Below are 19454 nucleotides of genomic sequence, written 5' to 3'. Positions count from 1 at the left end.
TATCTAGATAAGACTCTTATTCCTCGTCTGGGATCATGTAGAGCTCTTTGAAGCTGCACTGAAACTGACATTTGGACCTTCAACCCGTTGAACCCCAGTGAAGTCCACTATATGGAGAAAAATCCTGGAATATTTTACTTCCCTTAATTTATTTTCGACTGAAGAAAGAAAGACATGAACATCTTGGAGGACATGGAGGTGAGTAAATTATCAGGACATTTTAATTCTAAAGTGAACTAATCCTTTAATAAAAAGCTTCATATTTCTCTCAGTTTTCGAAAGAGGGCATGTAGTTTATAACACAGACATCTACATTAGTTTTCTAATGTGGCTCCAATGTGGCTTCCACAGACTCTAAACATCGACCTTGTAACCAACCGTCAGACCGCTGGCCTTGAGCTCTGCTGAGAAACAGGCCTGAAATAGTTGGTCTGTCGGGCCAAGAACAACAGGTCATGTAGGACTGGAGGCACCACAAGAACGATTTAAAAACACTGGGGGATATGAAGGCCTGCGTCTGGTTGCCAGTCAGCACGGAGGTAGGTCAAACAAGACCAAGGGCCTCCCAAACTCTGCAATCAAAACCAGTACCAAATGTGTGGGAAGCTATGAGGACTGCGATGAGGTCACTCGTATTGGCATCATTCTCAAAAAAAAAACCTAACTAGATCAACTAGACTGGACAATATAACTTGCGTTTCTGATTTAGAAAACAGGTCATCCTAACACGTGTCCCCCCCAGGCACAATGAGAAAAATCCTCTCTCTTCTACGTTAATCTTCATTTTGTCCTAACCAGCCACACTTCGACAAGTGACACAATGTTCTATTGGTTGCTTGGTTTTGGAGCCCCGCCCACAGTGCATCTAATTGGTCCAAAATATCCATGTTAGATGCCATATTTAAGTAGGCAGTGTGTAAAACTGTATTCATCTGGCACACTTAGTAGTAGATCTGCACAATTAATCATTAAAAGATCATGATCTCGATTCAAACACCAACACGATCTTGTTCCTAAATGACAATGAATCGGCTTGTGTCTGTTAAACCTTTGACAAGTACGATCACAGCGGTGTTGGTGCTGCCGTTGAGCCAGAGAGAGCCGCTGTCGTGTAGATATGAAAGAGCTTCACTAACAGTCTTTTTCACTACACAGTATCGTTATTTCTGTGTTTCAATAATTCAAATTATCAAAGTACTGGGATAAAAGTTTATAGTTCAGATATAAACACTGATGTCTACGGTAGTGACCAAAATAGAGTAAATCACCTTTTGAAAGTAACTTGACGGTTCAAATAAAGATTTTATCAATCACATCGTTACACCAGTAGATGGCGACAAGTTACTGCTAAAAAATTTATTTGTCATTGAATCATTCAAGAGATACGTTCAAAAACGCTGATTCACCCTGTAAATAAATAAGTGAATCATTGAATCATTCAAGAGATACGTTCAAAAACGCTGATTCATCCAGTAAATAAATAAGTGAATCATTGAATCATTCAAGAGATACGTTCAAAAACGCTGATTCATCCAGTAGATAAATAAGTGAATCATTGAATCATTCAAGAGATACGTTCAAAAACGCTGATTCATCCAGTAAATAAATAAGTGAATCATTCAAGAGATACGTTCAAAAACGCTGATTCACCCAGTAAATAAATAAGTGAATCATTGAATCATTCAAGAGATACGTTCAAAAACGCTGATTCACCCAGTAAATAAATAAGTGAATCATTGAATCATTCAAGAGATACGTTCAAAAACGCTGATTCATCCAGTAGATAAATAAGTGAATCATTGAATCATTCAAGAGATACGTTCAAAAACGCTGATTCATCCAGTAGATAAATAAGTGAATCATTGAATCATTCAAGAGATACGTTCAAAAACGCTGATTCATCCAGTAAATAAATAAGTGAATCATTCAAGAGATACGTTCAAAAACGCTGATTCACCCAGTAAATAAATAAGTGAATCATTGAATCATTCAAGAGATACGTTCAAAAACGCTGATTCACCCAGTAAATAAATAAGTGAATCATTGAATCATTCAAGAGATACGTTCAAAAACGCTGATTCATCCAGTAAATAAATAAGTGAATCATTGAATCATTCAAGAGATACGTTCAAAAATGCTGATTCATCCAGTAAATAAATAAGTGAATCATTGAATCATTACAGAGATACGTTCAAAAACGCTGATTCATCCAGTAAATAAATAAGTGAATCATTGAATCATTACAGAGATACGTTCAAAAACGCTGATTCATCCAGTAAATAAGTGAATCATTGAATCATTCAAGAGATACGTTCAAAAACGCTGATTCATCCAGTAAATAAATAAGTGAATCATTGAATCATTCAAGAGATACGTTCAAAAACGCTGATTCATCCAGTAAATAAATAAGTGAATCACTGAATCATTCAAGAGATACGTTCAAAAACGCTGATTCATCCAGTAAATAAATAAGTGAATCATTCAAGAGATACGTTCAAAAACGCTGATTCACCCAGTAAATAAATAAGTGAATCATTGAATCATTCAAGAGATACGTTCAAAAACGCTGATTCATCCAGTAAATAAATAAGTGAATCATTGAATCATTCAAGAGATACGTTCAAAAACGCTGATTCATCCAGTAAATAAATAAGTGAATCATTGAATCATTCAAGAGATACGTTCAAAAACGCTGATTCATCGAGTAAATAAATAAGTGAATCATTGAATCATTCAAGAGATACGTTTAAAAACGCTGATTCATCCAGTAAATAAATAAGTGAATCATTGAATCATTCAAGAGATACGTTCAAAAACGCTGATTCATCCAGTAAATAAATAAGTGAATCATTGAATCATTCAAGAGATACGTTCAAAAATGCTGATTCATCCAGTAAATAAATAAGTGAATCATTGAATCATTCACTCATTCATTCAAAATTTTTTTTTTTTTTTTAAATAGACAGCAGCAATTAACATTTTATCAGAATCTCTAGTAAATTACATGATATTTTGTTTGGTTGTCTATTCAGTATTGCGGGAGAATCGTGATCTCGATTTTAAACAAAAAAAATTGTGATTCTCAGTTTGTCCAGAATCGTGCAGCTCCGCCTGGTACTAAATTTCATATTCAAAGGGAAACAGCATCGCTCAGGATCAGAGTTGACACCCTCTTCATCAGCGGCTTCAGAGACGAGTTCAAAAGTGCTGTGAGGATCTGCTGACCGTGAGCGTAATCTCTCCTTGACCCTTACCTCAACCCTCGCTCTATTTAACATCTAAATGCTCAGCTATAACTTAAATATTTACACACAAGAGAAGTACAGGCACACTTACACTTGCCCCAGTGTGTTTACAGGGCTGACGGGGTCGAATGTGAAGATTGATATGAACCTGATGAAAAGGAAAGTGTGTTTACAGCAACGATCAGATGGGTGAGATCAGCTTATGAAAGTAATGCTATTGTTCCTTGTAGGGAAAAGTTCACGCAGTAATGAAAAATTCATTATGTTGCTCATGTTGTAAATTGCATCACAAAAATATTAAGCAGCTCAACTGTTTTTAACATTGATCATAATAGGAAAAACTTTCTGAGCAGCATGTTTGGGACGACATGAGGGTGAGTAAACAATGACAGAATTTTCATTTTCTCCTCCAACATTACGTTCAGAGAGACGTCTGACATTAAACACACATGAGGGTATGGTTGGATAAAGATCACGACGAGAAGGAAAAATAAACACATTGTCGTCTGTCCGGGGAGGACGTGTTTGTGGCATCCTAAAAGCAATGCTTCCTTTCTCCTCTGCCTGTATCACCCTGGATCACAATGTTGACAGAATAATAGAAATGCCTCTATAAACCATGTTCTTTAAATAGTTAAAAACTATCTTCGTGATCGTTGCGCCGAGACTCACGTCAGCACAAACACCCCTACACTTCTGCTGTGGGCTAGAGTGGCACATCCTGATTTAACTGGGTAATATAAACAACACAGACTCTATGCGCCTCTCAAATTACACAAGAACTGCAGAGAAGCACATCAGCAGAGTGTTTTCTGTGCTACAAGTGGGACACACTTTTAAATTTAATAACACTGTTGAAGGAATTTTTGCACCAAAATTCCTGGTAACGGAAAAGGAATTCTGTGGAAGACAAACGAGTTGTGCTGCAACAATTACATATTGTAATAATCAAATTAGGCAAAATATTTAACAAACAAACATGTTACACAAACATATGTGGAGAACTGTAAATGATGGCTGTTTCTGAGATTCTGAGAAGTGAAGAATTCATGGGCTTGAAGAAGAGGCACTAAACATACTATATACATCAGTTCTTACTTCACCTATTTACTGCCTTAATACAAATTTCTGGTCTTATGTAAATGATTCGTTGTTCTGATGTAATGGAATCAGGGTTTGTAGATACATAAAGCTGTGCATCATCAGCATAACAGTTTTGGAGAAAATATTATCAAGTGGGAGAAGGTAAAATAGAAACAATAGGGGACCTAGGACTGAACCTTGGGGGACACCACAGCTAACAGAAGGAGGTTGGGACTGAAAATTTCTTAGTTGTACAAACTGTGTATGGTTTGAAAGGTATAACGTGAACCAAACGTTAATAAATACCAGATAAACGGTTCAACAGAATATTGTGTGAAATGGTGTCAAAAGCTGCACTCAAATCAAGCAAAACAAGAATAGACTTCTCAGTCTCTCCAACCACTTGACTCCATTCTGGTATGTAACGCCCACTTTTCACAATCAAAACAATTTGATTAAGCACAAGAAACAGTCAAATTTAGATGGACTGCAAGTCAAAAGTTTGGACACACTCAACAGAATTTGCTTCCCGTGATTTTGAAAAACTTTTGATCGTTTTGCAAACAAATACAAATCATTCCTATGTTCGAGTTCTGGTATTAAACAATATTTTTTGGAGTAGATAGTGAAGGAAACACCATAAACAAATGTCCAGCATACATGTGCCAATTTCAGTATAGTCTTTAAAAGCATCCCAGGATGCATTTCATGAAGTTGGTTGATGAATGACAATGCCAAATATAAGACAGATGCGTCCATTTGTGTTCTTTTAATAGTTTTCAAGACTTTGCTATTATTCTAAAATGTGAAAAACAACACTAATAAACACTGACAAAGAGTGTCTAAACATTTGACTGCTAGTGTACATAAAAGTTGGGCAAAGAGAAACAAAAGAGAAAAAGAAGAGCTCAGGCGCTCTTTTACTCATCAGCACCTCACCCTCCCTCTGTGGCCCAGGCATGGCGTCTGCTTGTCGGTACTGACATTATTATTATTATTATCATCGTCATCAACCCCACAGTTCTGGGCCGAGACCACACCACTGACCCCGCTTGACTGACGCTACAGAATCCTGGATGCTCTCCACGCCTGGATACAGTCCTGTTATTTCAACACACGTTTTGCAGGACCAATGCACCCCTCCTTTTGTTCACAGAACTGAAATCTATAAACACACTTGACGGTTTACAAATTGAGCTCCAAAGCAATGGCGTCCAAGGAGCAAGTTTGCCGAATGGCTACCGTTATTAAGCTGACACAAATGATGTGTATTGTGCAATTACAGTCATGGGAACTGCTGTTACATATTGATTTTACAGTTGGCCCCTACCGACTCTGTCAAACTGATTAGTAAGTCTGATAGTAAAGTGCCATGACGTGGTCGAATGGAGTGGTTCCCGAATCCACTTGTGGTGATGGATCTCCATCAGAGCTCGCTCGATCTGACCCAGAGTCCAATAACCTGATGCAATTTTGACACTAAACAGACTGCATTTGATAAGCGCAGTCAGCTGTGTTCGGGAAAGGTTGGCTGGACCTAAAACTTTGTCAGGAGGTCCTGTCAGATTGGCTCTGGAAAACGTGAAAAACTGCCAATGTCTTTTGAGTGTTTACAGGTTCAGCTACAGGATCTTTCTGAACATGTGCAACAGAACAGGTGACATCGTGGGAGAATCTCATGTGTCAAAAACTTGTCAGGGTAAAAAAAAAAAAAAAATGTTATATAAATATAAAAAGGAATTATATTTTGCTTACAGAAATAAATCCAATTTAAGACTTAAAATAGGATATAAAATTATTAAAATTATAAATAAAATAATAATATATTACTAAAATAAAATAATATTATTACAAATAATTTATATATATATATATATATATATATATATATAATTCAATATTTGTTGGGGTGAAATTTCATTCCAAAAAAGCAAAAGCGAAAAAAATAAAAATAAAAAATTTGCTTAAAAATAAAGCAATTTTTAGGATTAAAATAGGATATTAAAATGATATAGTAAAAACAATGATAAAAAATATTTTTTAATGTATTATTATTAACATATCAAATTTAAAATTTATCAGTATGAAATTTCATTCCAAAATCAAAAGGAAATATGAAATTATAATTAGTTTATTTTAATCTTAAAATAGGACTTAATAATAATAATAATAATAATAATAATAATAATTTTTATTAAAATCATATTGATTTCCAGCGGCATTTTATTCAAACCTTATTAAATATGCATAGTCGTTGCTTACAGAAATAAATCCAATTTTAGACTTAAAATAGGATATAAAAATATTTAAATTTCTAAATAAAAATTAATACATTGTTTTACTAAAATATGACAAGATTGTTATAAATAATATTAATTATTTATTACTATTAATATTATTATAATTATTTATAATAATTAAAATTCCCAGGGTGAAAAAAAAAAAAAAAAAAGGAATTATATTTTGTAAAACATTTTTGCTTATAGAAAATAAAGGATATATTTTAGGATTAAAATAGGATATTAAAATGATATAGTAAAAACATAATGATAAAAAATATATATATTATAATATATTAAAATAATATTTTAATGTATTATTATTTACATAAAAAATTGGAAACTTATCAGAGTGAAATTTCATTCCAAAACCAAAGGAAATATGAAATTATAATTAGTATATTTAGTCTTAAAATAGGACATAATGGCCTGGTTTCACAGACAGGGCTTAGACTAAGCCAGAATTAGGCCTTAGTTTAATTAGGGTATTTAAGTAGCTTTTATAAACATACCCTAGAAAAATATATTACTGCTGTGCATCTTGAGACAAAACAATAACACTGACATATTTTAAGATCTGTCAGTACAAGTTGCTTTCAGTTGAAACAGCTCAAACATGCATTTTAGTCTAAGACTAGCTTAAGCCTTGTCTGTGAAACCGGGGGCATAATAATTATAAGAATAAGAATAATTTTTAAAAATTAGGGACAGTTCTCATTACTGAAATTAAAATCATAAATATATTTAAATAAACTATATTTTGGTATTTGTTAGATTGCCTCTATGCTGTTTTAATAAACTTTCTGTTATTCAATGATGTTAAAACAAATGAGTTCAAGTCAAAAGTCAAAACTAAAGTGTCCAGATGCAGTAATGACAATTAGGTGAGAAAATGTGCTTAACTGTCATTAAAACTCCAAAAATGGTAAAAATAAATCTTTAAAAACAACAAGCTGGACATGTTCTTGTGAGATGCACCATGACAGTCCCACTGGAGGCTAACCTGCTTGGGCGTTCTCGTTCAGACGAGAGTAGACAGAGATCTCAAGGCGGGGAATGCATCTCTCGATGGGCACCCAAGCATACGTTTCAGGGCACAGGAGGTCTGAAGGCCGGTACTGACCCTATAAATGCAAAAACAAGAAGAGGAAGAGTTTGGTCAGTGCATTGGTATGTTGAATGCTGTAGATTAACGGGAAACCAGGAGAGAAAAAAGAGGGGAGAAGCAGATGGCCTTGAGTTGCGTGTCTTTTAAGGGACTGCCGACAGTCACGCAGAGCCAAACAAATATACACACACCATTGTGACCGCAGTGTAAACAAGCAGACGCCTCGGTGCAGATCTCTGCATTTCTTCAAACACAACTGAGCCGAAGGCAAAAGTGCACGTACGTACGGACACGCACCCGCACGCTAAAGCCTGCACAGATTATGTGGGTTTAGTTCAGTCTTTGGTCAAACGAGAAGCAGCCTTGCGAAAGTCCCACCATTACCGACAGAATTCATCTGTCATTATCCCGCGGTGGAAACTATGTGTCCTGTTTTTACTACACGGACAGCATGGGAACGAGGGACCCTGTGGAACGTGTAAATAAAAGGCATTTTGTGGGGCAAGGCAAGGAGAGGTGGCGATATGTTCGATGGGTAGTGAGGGAAAGGTTTTCACACTCGTGTTCATCACTCTGTCATCAGCGGACTATACAGAGAGCCCTAAAGAGTGAGGTGACTTATTCAGAGCAGTCCGATGACAAGCAAGCAAGGGTCACTGGATTTGAAGGCTTCACTGAGCAATGAAAGAGCATTTGTTTGCTTTCGAGTCTGCAGACAGACATGTGCACGTGTACAAAATTAAAGAAAAGAGAATAAAGAAATAATGCATAATAGGAACACATGTAAAACACCACATAATTGTAAAAAATATAGTAGTAAATCTAGATGAATACATAATAAAAAACAGGATTTGTTGTGCAGGTATGCAGAGGTTAGTCAATCGCAAAGGTCTTTTATACAGAACATTTTTAAAGGGGACCTATAATGCCCTATAATGTAATATAAGTCTCTGGTGTCTCCAGAATATGTCTCTGAAGTTTCAGCTCAAAATACCCCACAGATCATTTATTAGAGCTTGTCAAATTTGCCCCTATTTAGGTTTGAGCAAAAACACGCCGTTTTTGTGTGTGTCCCTTTAAATGCAAATGAGCTGCTGCTCCCGCCTCCTTTCCAGAAGAGGGCGGAGCTTTAACAGCTCAACAACAACAAAGCTGGAGAATCTCACGCAGCCAAAATGATGAAAGTGTTCAGCCTTACATTGTTCAAACCGGAGTCGACACTGATGGAGAGACTCAGGAAGAAGTTACAACTTTTAGACGTTTCTGAATGGTTAGTGGATAAATTTATGTAGTTGCTGTGGAGTTGATTCAACTCATCCACTATCATGTGTCGTCATGTTAATCTTTTGTGTTGAATTGACCCTCGTTTGTGAAGCAGTCCGGCGTAAAATGACGGCATGTCAACAACACTCTACTACAACAACTCTTCCTCTTCTCTAAAGCAGCCCAACATGGCCCCGCCCCCTTTGTTGTGTGTTCTCGGGGGCGGGTTTATGTAAATTTTGGGATTGTGATGTCACCAACCCAGGAAGAAGCTCGTTGTAGTCCTTAAAAAGCAATTTCTGTAAAAGAAAATATCTCCCTTTGCATTGAACTTTGAGCGTTGTAAATTTGCAGATGTTGTTTATGATCAAACAGCAACATTACACACTAACTAAAGTTAACAAAGTGAAAAACAGTCTAAGTGTTGTAAGTGTCAAAGAGCAGGTGGATAATGGTCATGAAAAGCTAAATCACAACTGTTCTGGTGCAAGAAACCTTGACTAATGTTACAATAGAAGGAAGAAATAAAATGCTACAATGCTAAGTGTAGAATATGATGTGCTACAGGTCTCTGGATGTGCTGAAGTGAAACGTCACTCTCCACAGCCATTAAATGTGCAGCTTGCGATCGCGCTCTGAAAAGGAATCTTGGCTGCGGGTACAAGCATGAGCCTGTAAAGAGATTTTGCAAAGATGCAAAGTCCATTTTTAGGGGAAACCAGGAAGTAACCAGAACAAACAGATACAAAAGGTGTGTCTTGTTAACTTTTTATGATCTTAAGCCAGTTAAATAAACGCAGAAAAAAAATAAGAACAAATACAAATTGTAAGAGACATAACGGTCACACACCACAACCTCATCTCTGCAGCAGATGTAATTGCAGATATTATTACTGATAAAATAAGTAAATAATAAAATTGTAAGCAAATTTAGTCTAATGTGGGTGATTTCACCACTGTGTTTTAAGGCTATTGGTCATCACTGATGAACTGTTCTAAGATCTAAAATATGGTGCATTCAGATGTTCAACTCATTATTAAATCTATTTAACCTGTGATAAAATCTGCAAAATGAAACGACTGTGAATGGACTACTAATGTCCAACTGTATGGGAACACGGATGCAGACGATGTGATGAAGAAGTGTGCAGTAATGGCCCTCTGGACATCAATGCCTGTTCCAACAGGTCTGGAGTCATTGAGAAACAAACCCTTTCTCGGAATACGATGGGGAAAATGATTCTTAGACACTTTTGACAACCGTAGAAACAGAATAGTAGGAGCAAGTTCAGAGAAGCAGTTCAGAAAAATGGCACTGATGCTTATTTTCTGCTTGATGGGATGGGAGTACAAGTCTACTGAATGTTTCCGGTTGCTTAACTTATTTTAGAAAACAAAAAAAAAAAAAAAATGGTAACACTTTATTTCAGGGTTCAATTCTCACTTTTAACTAGTTGCTTATTAGCTTGCATATTGGCTGTTTATTAGTACTTATAAAGCACATATTAATGCATTATTCTGCATGACCATATTCTACATCCCTTAATCTACTTAGACGCTACAAAAACTACCTATTAAAACTAACTATTAATAAGCAGTAAATTAGGAGTTTATTGAGGCAAGTGTTGTATTTAATAGTGAATGGTGTTCCCCAAAAAACATTTAAACTCTGTTCCAAACGTATATTTTTTAAGCGTCTTGTACACAGTACACTAACAGTTCTTGGTTCATTTGTGAATCTTTTTGACAAATTGATTAAATGAATCACCTCATAAGAGTCATGTTGTTCATGAATCAGGCTACACTGTTTGTTTTGAGCGCGGCCAGTGAAGACAATAGAAATACGTAATATGCAATAGAAAGACATGTCCTTTTTCACTGTACATGATACCTCATCATAATTCAGACTGCTAGCTCACATCTCTGGAAAAATATTTCTTTTACCGTGGCGCTGTAGAAACGCGGTAAGGAAACACTGTAGTTAGCACATACTTAAAGAAGCCCGTGATCTCGGGGGAGTCAGAACGGTTCATGCAGAAGACACTTGGATAAAGGTTGTCAAAGAGTTAAGACGAGAAAGAGAGAGAGAGACAGAGAGATGGAGTCTGGCTGGTCATTATCTCTGTGTCTGTTCCACTTCCCTGACGGCTCTGTTGGCCACGGGTCTCGAGGCTGATCTCACCGCCGCACCAAAGGCCTTCTCTCCTCATAGCCTGTCCCCAAACCGCTCTCAAAGATTCAGTGTTTGCACGCAAAGATTGACATTTTTAAACACACACCAAAGTGTAGCCATCTCCTTGCTTTTCAAACCAGAGAAAATGATTACATGTCCAGTTTTACTGAAGTTCCAGTTTCTTAAAGGTTCTGTATTTTTGAGTAATTCTGAGCAAGTTTGCATTGCCAACTTAGAAAAAGGAACGGTTCACAAATATAAACAATTTTGTCATGAGATTCTGTCACTCTTTTCCTTGCAATTACAATAAATGAGAAGTGGAGCATTCAAACTTCAAAATGGATGTAAGTGAAGTAATGTACAACTAGTTCACATGACTCAGAGAACTAGGGCGGATGTAGTCAAATGGACTACTCTTATAATGCTTTTGCATTCTTGTTGAGGCTTGAAAACTACAGTCCCCATTAATTCTACAGAATGTACTCCACCGTTCAAAAGATTGGGTTTGGTCTCTTTTTTAGTCTCTTCTGCTCACCAAAGTTGCATTTATTAGAAAAAAATAAAGTAAATGTATGAAACATTATTACAATTCAAACTATTTCCTATGTGAATATATAGTAAAACGTAATTTATTCCTGTGATCAAAGCTGAATTTTCAGCATCATTACTCCAGTCTTCAGTGTCACATGATCCTTCAGAAATCATTCTAATATGTTGATTTGCTGCTCAAGAAACATTTATGATTATTATCAATAGCTATGTTTCCATCCAAAGCTGCGAATTTAACTCAAGCACAAAATGGAAACATCCAAAAACAGCACCAAAATGACCAAAAACAGCATTTCAGATGCTGTGCCAAAAGATTGGTCAGCTGGTTAGTTCAGTTAGGCCGTCCCAATGCGCAAAGTCACATGATTTTTTAAAGGCGCATCAAGGAATTTATTCGGTAAATGTGTTTCCATCGTAGTTTATGTTACTTTATCAGACTGAAACGAGCACACAAGTATTTTATAGGGATGCACAATATATTGGCCACCATATCGGTATCGATATCGATAATGTCATTATCGGCCCGATAAGAAAATTTGGCCGATATATTAAAGCCGATAAATAATGGATTATTTCCTTCAGCTGAGACACTTCAGATGTGCACTGTCCACCATGATGGTTTTGAATTGCTTGAAATGTGACTGAAAATCACTTCAAAATGGAAAATACAGTAAGTGCAACATGTCTGTCAAATGAGCTGCATAATATTATAATGACAACATTATAATTGTGTGTTTGGGACATGGCTTTTGTTTTGTAATCAGGCTCTCAAACATTATATAAAAATCAGTTATCGGCATTCAAATATAAAGAATTATCGGTTATTGGTATCGGATTGCGAATTTAACTTATGCACAAAATGGGAATATCCAAAAACAGCATTTCAGATGCTGTGCAAAAGTATTGGTCAGCTGGTTTACCCAGTTATGCCGTTTGGTAATTGTGTTTCCATTGGAGTTTATGCGCATGTTTTCTTATCGGATAAAAAAAATGTATCCAACTCAAACGAGCGCACAAGATTTTTATAGAGATGCACGATATATCGGCAACCATATCGGTATCAGCCAATATATGTTCATTTTTAATGTTATCGTTATCGGCCCGATAAGAAAATTTGGCCGATATATTAAAGACTTTTGTTTTTGTAATCAGGCTCTCAAAGATTATATAAAAATCGGTTATTGGCTTTCAAATATGAAGAATTATCGGTTATCGGTATCGGCCAAAATTTTCATATCAGTGCATCTCTAGTTTTTCTTTATGTGCATTTTTAAAATTTATCTAAAAATTTTTTTTTAATGCGATATGCTAAAATGCGCATAAAAAAAGTGGACTGAAACATAGCTAGTGTTGAAAACAGTTGTGCTGCTTCTAATTTTTGTGGAAACTACAAATACATTACATTTATTCAAGATTCTTTCATGAATAGAACGTTCAACATTTCTTTGAAATATACATCTTTTGTAACATTATAAATTATATAGCAATCATTTTAATGAATCCTTCCTGAATAAAAGTATTAATTTCGTTCAAAACTTTTGAATGTTAGTGTAGTGCATTTCTTCCCAACATGAGGCTGAGTAAATATATGCCAATTTTCAATTTGCAGTGCAGTGTTTCTTTAAACACATACTTTGGATTCAGTTTTTCTGTGAGCGGTGTCACATCTGTTCATCTGCATATATACCACAAATAAAGTACATTTACACAGAAGAATGAATCACACTTAAGAGTTAAATGTTGATCTAATGCTTTTATTGCATCAGATATTCAGTCTACATCTGTGGAACAATGCAGATGTTTCATAAACCACTAACAGAACTGAAAACCATTTGGTTTCCAAATCTATGTTAAACCTATTCTTGTTATCTCCTGGTAAACTGATCTATCTGACGCCTGTATCTAAAATGATAGTAGAGGGTATAATGGGATGCTGAAGACTAAAAAACAACTAAAAAAAGCCAAACGAGCAAAAACTAACCACGTGGAGCATATATTTTCCCTTTTGCATCCATAAATCTGTCAGTTCCGCTAGCTCAGCAAAGTGCTATCAGAGGAGGATGTGATAGCACAGGCTGAAGGCCAGGTAAGAAGAAAAAATGGCAAGAAACGACATGTTCTCTGTCCCACTCTTTCCAGCTGACCCAAAGCCACTTTTGTTTTCTGCCGAGGCAGGATGTGGTTAAGAGTCTGAGGGTATGAGCTCTGATCCAACATCAGTTCATAAGCGGGGGGGGGGGGGTTGTCAAGTGAACTATGACGGCTGAAAGAACAAATTGAAACCAGTTTAATCCGTGTGTTTCTGTCTGCATTTCTCACTCCCCCGTGTTTGTTTAAAAGAATGGCACGATGAACACAGCGCCATCCGTCTTCAAGTCCTCCTGCCAACCTGCTTTCACACGACAATGAAGGTAATGTTGACAGACGGCCCGCACTCGCTAAGGCTCATTGACATCACCATAGTGAGGAATACAGAGGATAAAGAAAAGAAAACAAGAACTGTTTGAGAAGCACCTTTCGTCATGTCGCATGAATAGCCGTTTAAAAAAAATACACAATAATAAATCAGAGATGAAATCAGAAAGTTCCAAAAACATACACATGGATGTGGCAGTGACAGATGCAACGTCATGGAGGACTGGATTAGATCAAAACAATCAAAGATGGAGAAGAAACTTGGACATGCAGGTATGTTTGGGTTTCATTTAGGGATGCACAATATATATTTTCTCACAACAAACATCCATTTTTTTATTGCAAATTATCATGTTTTTATGGGACTATTTATAATGGAGCATACATAATTACCACTTTGTTATATTTTACTGTGAAGGTCTAGTTGCTTAAGTGAAAATCTACTATAAATTCCAATTTTAGACGCAGTTTTGTGTCTTCTATGAGAGGGTCTTGAGGAAAACAACTCATTTTCACTTGCTCTAAAAACCTCCAGCCCTCCAGCTGGGGCGCGCCGCAGGGTCCATACCTGAGTTTTATTAGAAAAGCAATTAATCAGGGGCATAAATCCTCAACTTCACTGCTGGCTAGGAATCTCTGTGAAAGACAACACCTCAACTCTCGCTGTGGGGAGTGAAGATGTCTACACAAGCTGATCTGGGGAGAGAACTCTTTACCTTAAAGGATTAGTTCACTTCAGAATTCAAATTTCCTGATAATTTACTCACCTCAATGTCATCCAAGATGTTTATGTCTTTCTTTCTTCAGTCGAAAGGAAATTAAGGTATCTGAGGAAAACATTCCAGGATTTTTCTCCATATAGTGGACTTCACTGGGGTTCAACGGGTTGAAGGTCCAAATGTCAGTTTCAGTGCAGCTTCAAAGAGCTCTACACGATCCCAGACGAGGAATAAGAGTCTTATCTAGAGAAACCATCGGACATTTTATAAAAAAAAAATAAATAAAATAAAAATTATATACTTTTTAACCACAAATGCTCGTCTTGCACTGCTCTGTGATGCTCCACGCATTATGTAATCATGTTGGAAAGGTCACGCTTGACGTAGGTTGAAGTACCGATGCAGTGTTTACAAAGCGAACGTGCAAAGACTAAGTCAAACACCCTTTACAAAAAAGGTAAAACAACGATGTCAGACGATTTTGAAGTTGGAGGAGAAAATTAGATGGAGTTTTTCGTCCTACCGCGGTACTTCTGCCTACGTCACACGTGACTTTTCCAACATGGTTATGTAATGCGTGGAGCATCACAGAGCAGTGCAAGACGAGCATTTGTGGCTAAAAAGTGTATAAATTTTATTTATTTATTTATTTATTTTTTAGAAAATGCCCGATGGTTTCTCTAGATAAGACTCTTATTCCTCGTCTGGGATCATGTAGAGCTCTTTGAAGCTGCACTGAAACTGACATTTGGACCTTCAACTCGTTGAACCCCAGTGAAGTCCACTATATGGAGAAAAATCCTGGAATGTTTTCCTCAAAAACCTTCATTTCTTTCGACTGAAGAAAGAAAGATGCAAACATCTTGGATGACATGGAGGAGAGTAAATTATCAGGAAATTTAAGTTTAATTAAGATTTTAATTTATTTATATATTTCAAACTTTTGTCTGGTAGTGTAAATCCGTCACTGTCAGTTTTTCACTGTCACTCACAATATGTAGTTGAACCCACAAGTCAAATCCAGACCGAACCACAAGTCCTTCAGGCCTTTGTGGGCCAAGGAGGGAACCAAACCCTCCCACTGCAAACCAAGGGGGTCTGAATAGAGGCGGGATGTCGGCTTTCCACCATTCCCTAAGATTTCATGCACATCTGGGGTCTATTTCCTCTGTAGAGGTCCATTTCATATTTTAGAAGTACTCATAGTCACCTACAGGCTGAAAAGACACAATGAGAGAAACTAGATACAGTATTTTTCTGAAGAAAATGTGAGTGGCGTTAGAGTCACAATGTTAGGGTGTCTGAACAAACCTCTAACCCAGAGTATGAGCAATAGTAACAGTGGTACACACAGTAAATGTGTGCACTGCAGTCATGAATTCCAACTGCAACCTGTCTAAACATTTACCATGCTGTTCACAGTCCCTCCCGCTCTATAGTCCCGAACAATGCATGGCCTATCCCTTCTGACATAATGGCAAACACACACAGGAACAAGGACAGGTCTGTGCATTGACAGACACAAGTGCACACTTGCTTTCACCCACCGGTATCTTATCTTGGCTTTGAGATACACACGGAGAGCAAACACAGTTGCCATGTTGTGTCTATTGTTTAAATGGTAGGTTACACACACAGTTGACAAGTACAGCTGAAATAGTCACAGAGTGCTAAAGAGGTGGGATTGAGATCAGGTGTCGGAGCCTACGGCTCTACGCAAGTATGCAAGTAGAAGCGATTGAAAGCATGTGGTTTTGCATTACTGCCAAAGGGGGCGATAGAGTTACTATCAAATCTCTGCGCAATTAACCCATATCTAACTATTCAGGTAGCTTCTGTAAACATGTCAATGGTTAGTGCTAATGCCCACTATAGTGCAGTAACAGAGAGAGAAATGCACACTTGCACATTTCGGACGTTTAGAATTTGTGCACTTCTGGTTTCATCGAACCGAAATTAATGGGTTTTTTCAAAGGGTTTTTGGTTACAAGCCTGAAATAAGGTCTGTGGTGAACACAAGCTCAATATATTTTGACATTTTATTTGCATTCGAGCTTTTTTAAAGCTTCCGCATGTCTAGATAAAGGTGGGATAAGTTGGGCGGCTGTAGGGCACATTAAACATTATCATGCCAAACAGGTAAACTCATCTACTCACTAATCCACTTTTACAGCCGTGTTAAGTTTATAATCTCATTCTTGCACTACACATTAGTTGGTAAAAGGTTAATGGTGGTGACGTTTAATTTGTGCGACCATGGTGTAGTTCGTTTATAGCCTAACTTTAGCGTGATACTTCTGGTGAATGTATTTAAGCTTCAAATTTTATAAAAGCTATGTTCATTTGTAAAAATTAATCTTGATGAAAAAAAAAAAAAAAGGAAAAAAAAAAGGAGAATTGTTGTGAACACGGAACAAGACGCAACTGACAAATGCTTTGACTAGTACTGTCAGTCACGGGAAAACCCCTCAACTGTTAAAAGGACAAGATATTGCAGCGGACATTTAAACAGATTTTTTTATTATGAACATAGGACTGACCTGAAGGAAAATGCTAAATCTGAATGCAAGTAATAAACTCGCTCAATCGATCTCTTTATCACTGTATTATGTAGTCAAGTCAAGTCACCTTTAATTATATAGCGCTTTTTACAATGTAGATTGTGTCAAAGCAGCTTTACATTGATAACTGGTACATTATTTGGCTGCACAGCAGCTCTTAAAAGAATAGTGTCAATAGTGTTTGGACAGAAGACGAGACAGAGTTCTTTATTAAACTCATAAAAGGCAAAAGAATTGTGGGAATACTGGATTCTAAACAACAATGAAATGCCACTATAATCAAGACAGGAGAGAGAAACGCCCAGAAACACCTCAATCATTGATGCTCCCAAGTGTAACCCCTTATTTACACTGCGGCACGTCACGGCTCCGGCAATGTTTTGTTCCGTCCTCTACGCTATGTCAACTCACACCAGGAGCAATTCAGAAGAGAAGCGGCTGGATTTGCGAAACCACGAGATTTGCCTGTCCAACATTGTTTTCCTTGATTTTTCTTGTGTTTAATGGCTAAATGTTTATATTTTGTCCGGTTTAATTGTGTTTAGTGCTTTGTTTTGCTGTAGCCTACAGACAAAGTTAATACACTTAAAAGTCCAGTTATGGAAGACAAGAATAAAATATTTAAGTTTTTCAACTTTGAATCACTAATCGTCAATTTCTGGCCTCCTAGTGATGTGAAATATGAGTGGGAGTTTACACAGGGTGATTATTTTGGCTTTACTTTGTATTTGAACTGCGCGGCTTGGACGCGGCATCCGTCAAAAATAGACTAATCTTTAGCGAAGTGGCGCAACGAGCCACTTCTGAGACGTGCCGCATTGGAGCCATTAACACGCCACAGACGTGTGCAGTGTAAATAAGGGGTAAGGGGCTTTCCTTGCCATTAATATTCGGATAACAAGCCTAAGTCTTCTTCAATGAAAAATAATGTCTAGTGCAGTGGCTGCGATATACTTAAACCTACTACGTTGCCATGATTAGGTAAAAATTAATTTTAGTCACATGACATCGGTTAATGGAAACGCTGTCATTTCACAGTTTTTTATCGACATTTAGAAAATACTGCAAAAGTTTTGCGCAAATCTGTAATGGAAACCCAGCTTTAAAATCTAGCTAGCACTAAAAAAGGGGCTGACCTGGACTAAGACAAAGGTCAGTTCAGCTAGTGCATACATACAGAAATTATTTTTCCTCAAACTGACCCTCTATTCACTATCTCTGCCTCATCTCAACTTTCTCTGGCATTCACGAACGCTGCACAGATGGCAAGACCGCCCTGTTAGAGCTGACATCAGGGCAGACGCCGCTGAATGACACGTGTAAACATGCACTCGCACAAACAGCGGTCGGACGAGGCTTTATAAATGGCCAGAGGAGAGGTGCTCTCTGACAGACGTGTGTAAATAAAGAATCCCTCCCTCTCTTTGCATACTAAACTATGGCATGCATACAGAGCACCGCACACCGGCCGACGGTCCTCAGGAGAGCATCAAACCACACTCAAAATTCAGATATTTACACAAACCTGCAGTTTAAACACACAAAGTTGGGCGAGTCGTTTCGCCTCACTCGACACATTACCAAGGGACAGAAGTCAAATAAATACAGCGTCCCGACTGCTAACTAATGCCTCCACAGACATAGACACACACACACACACACACACAGTCATAGCGCCTGGCCAAACTGTGTATCAGGGGTTTGTGGATGACAGCTTAATGATGGGAAAATATTTTTACAGGATCACGTTTCGGAGGGCAGTGTTTTATAGGCTCAGCCTCCTGAGCCTCGTTTTATCTCTCTATCTCTCCTGGCGTTTATTGGCGGGTGGCTTAAGCGCTGCGGTCTTACAGCCTTAACACTCACCTTCCTTAAGTGCTTTTCACTCCAGACATCTTTGATCTGGCTTACTAGACGCACACCCAAAAATAAAGCTCGTATGGAAATGAGCCCCACATTTGTGCCACGTTTTTACCTACAACAACTGCAAGGGAGTTTACAATCTGACAGGAATTTGGTGGTAAAAACATACACTAAAAAATCTTGGGTTATTTTTTTC

The 19454-nt window shown here is 37.3% G+C and overlaps 1 protein-coding gene across 7 annotated transcripts in view; it reads right to left on the bottom strand.

Moving 5' to 3' along the window:
• LOC127524802 (arginyl-tRNA--protein transferase 1) overlaps positions 1 to 19454 on the bottom strand; it is a 100945-nt gene that overhangs the window by 9691 nt on the left and 71800 nt on the right. For all 7 annotated transcript variants that reach the window (XM_051916740.1, XM_051916734.1, XM_051916735.1 and 4 more), the window contains one exon: positions 7611 to 7731. In XM_051916740.1, coding sequence (XP_051772700.1) covers positions 7611 to 7731 — 121 coding nt within the window. The remainder of the gene's footprint in view (positions 1 to 7610; positions 7732 to 19454) is intronic.

This window comes from Ctenopharyngodon idella, chromosome 13 (assembly GCF_019924925.1).
Source record: "Ctenopharyngodon idella isolate HZGC_01 chromosome 13, HZGC01, whole genome shotgun sequence".
Taxonomy (NCBI): domain Eukaryota; kingdom Metazoa; phylum Chordata; class Actinopteri; order Cypriniformes; family Xenocyprididae; genus Ctenopharyngodon; species Ctenopharyngodon idella.
This window is presented reverse-complemented; position numbering and strand designations above follow the sequence as displayed.